Source organism: Chrysochloris asiatica, unplaced genomic scaffold (genome assembly GCF_000296735.1).
Source record: "Chrysochloris asiatica unplaced genomic scaffold, ChrAsi1.0 scaffold00337, whole genome shotgun sequence".
Lineage (NCBI taxonomy): Eukaryota > Metazoa > Chordata > Mammalia > Afrosoricida > Chrysochloridae > Chrysochloris > Chrysochloris asiatica.
Window position 1 is genome coordinate 392,415 of NW_006408855.1, and position 2,245 is coordinate 394,659.

At 53.7% G+C, this 2,245-nt stretch overlaps 1 protein-coding gene across 1 annotated transcript in view; it reads left to right on the forward strand.

Moving 5' to 3' along the window:
• SPAG4 (sperm associated antigen 4) overlaps positions 1-1,468 on the forward strand; it is a 4,848-nt gene extending 3,380 nt beyond the window's left edge. The window contains 7 exon segments of the mRNA XM_006878274.1: positions 109-170; positions 349-392; positions 695-720; positions 837-921; positions 923-946; positions 1,103-1,178; positions 1,275-1,468. Of these exon segments, the coding sequence (XP_006878336.1) occupies positions 109-170; positions 349-392; positions 695-720; positions 837-921; positions 923-946; positions 1,103-1,178; positions 1,275-1,468 (511 nt within the window).
• The last annotated feature ends 777 nt before the right edge of the window (positions 1,469-2,245 follow it).

Consider the following 2,245-nt stretch of genomic DNA (forward strand, 5'->3'; position numbering starts at 1 on the left):
ACTGCTTTTTGTTGGCGGGAGGGGAGCAGGGCTGGGGGCGGAGCTGGATCTCAGGTTGCCCGGTGGGGGTTGCTGGAGGTGACCTCAGCCTGTTTCTGGTCCCCTCAGGGAGGTGTGGTCCTTCTGTTTTTTGATCTTGAATGTGTGGCTGCTGAGCTTCTTTCTGGCAGGTATAAGGGGATGCTGAATTCTCTGGGTCGGGATGCTCGGGAACTAGACAGAGCCCTGTTTTCCCTCACGCCCCTTAACCTCCTGCAGTCCCCACTCAGACCCTCATAGTCCGCCCCAGGTTGGATCCCCTCCAGCCTCTTCTCTGTCCCTTCCTCTGAAATTCCCCTCTTTCTCCAGCGCTCTGGTGGGAACTCCTGTATCTGGTCCCTCCTTTGGAAAATGTAAGTGGGGAGACTATTCTGGGAGGCGGCAGGCAGGTCCTGAGACCGACCCGGAGCTTTCTGGGAGGGAGGCCAGATAATGAGCCTCAGGTTCCTGAAAGATTTTACCTAAAGGTGCTGGGGGGCAGTTGGAAGGCTCTGAGGCTGTGAATCTGGGAGGCCAGGGAAGAGTGTGAGGATGAAAGTCCTCAAAAATAGGGCGCTGAATCTGACTACTATGAGGCTGGTGTGGGAGGATTTGGGAAGGGGGGAACTGAGTGGCTGTATTTTGCGTTCTCTCCCCCTCCCCCCTGCTCCACTAGGAACCTAAGGAGATGCTGCCTATGAGGTGAAACAGGGCACCTGGGGATGGGCATTGTGGGCTCAAAGGTGTTTGGGGCGGGGGGTGGCTCTAGGGGAGGCCTCCAGAAGGAGAGGGAGTATCTGAACCTTTACTTCCTACAGGGAATACCGCGAGACCGTGCACTCCCAGGGGCAGCAGCTGTGGCTGCTCAAGGCTAAACTGGGTAAACTCCACAAAGTGTCCAGCATTCATTCGCGCTGCCAACAGCGAGGTGAGCGCCAAGCTCCAGCCCATTGCAGGAACTCCCTAAATCCTGGGTCCTGGAACCAGATCCCAGAGACACCAAGTCCGTTCCAGAGAACCCTGTCCTCAGAGAAACCTGCCTACCCAGAAAATGGTTCTCGAACCCCACCCTCGCTCTTTTTAGAGAATTGCCAAGCTTATGTTCCAGAGGCTGAGTAAGGACTTCGTGGCGAAACCCGACTATGCGCTGAGCTCCGTGGGTAAGGCCTTGACATTACATTGTTAGAGACTGCAACAAACAGAGCCTCCAGTTCAGAAGTCTCAGGAGCTTCATCTCTGCCTCTGCCCCACTGCAGGTGCCTCCATGAACCTAGAGAAGACATCCCCAAACTCTGAAGACCCAGACACAGCTTACTTCTGGAATGGCTTCAGCTTCTGGAATTACACGCAGTCACCTACGGTTATCCTGGAAGTGGGCTTCCAGTCGGAAGGGACCTCTGGCAGGATGCTGGGGAAAAGAACCAGAACCCGGGCTGTGGGTGGGGCCTAACTTAGCTGATGAGACTCTGAGAAGTTCTGGGAACTGGGCCTCTGAGAGGGAGCCAGCAGGTAGAGTGTGGAGCATTGGGTGCGCCAAGTCTGAGTGGAATGATGCCCAGGCTGAGGAAGACCGCTGTGGTTCAGAGGACAGGTTCTGAAGGTGTATCTGCCCCCTACAGCCAGAGATGTTCCCTGGAAATGGCGGCAAGTGTGCAGTTGAGTGACATCAGCCTGCAGCATGCCACCCAGCGTGATGCACAGTTGGGGAGCCAATAGTGCTTGGCAGTGGGGCTGAGGCCAGAAAGATGGGGAGTGAGTGGGGATAGAGTTTGTCTAAAAAGCACCAGATGGTCATTTGAACTAGTCTTAGTATCTCAGCCTTTGCTTTGTTTCCTCATCGAGAAAATGGAGGTACTACCACTTATCCAGGTGTGGCACTGTAAGATCAACATTAGACTGAAAGGTTGGCAGTTCAAATCCAGCAGGCGCTCCTTGGAATCCTCCCTATACAGGGCTGCTACGAGTCGGAACCGACTCCACTGCATTTACCACATCACCACCACTTGTCACTTAGGGCTGCTGTAGGTTATAAATAATCATGTTAAGTGCTGTCCAGTCAGTTCTGACTCACAATGACTCTATAATATAGATTTTCGAGGAGCAGTCAACCTTCCAATTTAAACCAACCAAACGGGGCCAGTGCACCACACCACACATAACTGCATCCAAATATTGGGAACTCAGTGGATCCATAGATAAGCAATGGACTTGCAAACCACAAGGTGCC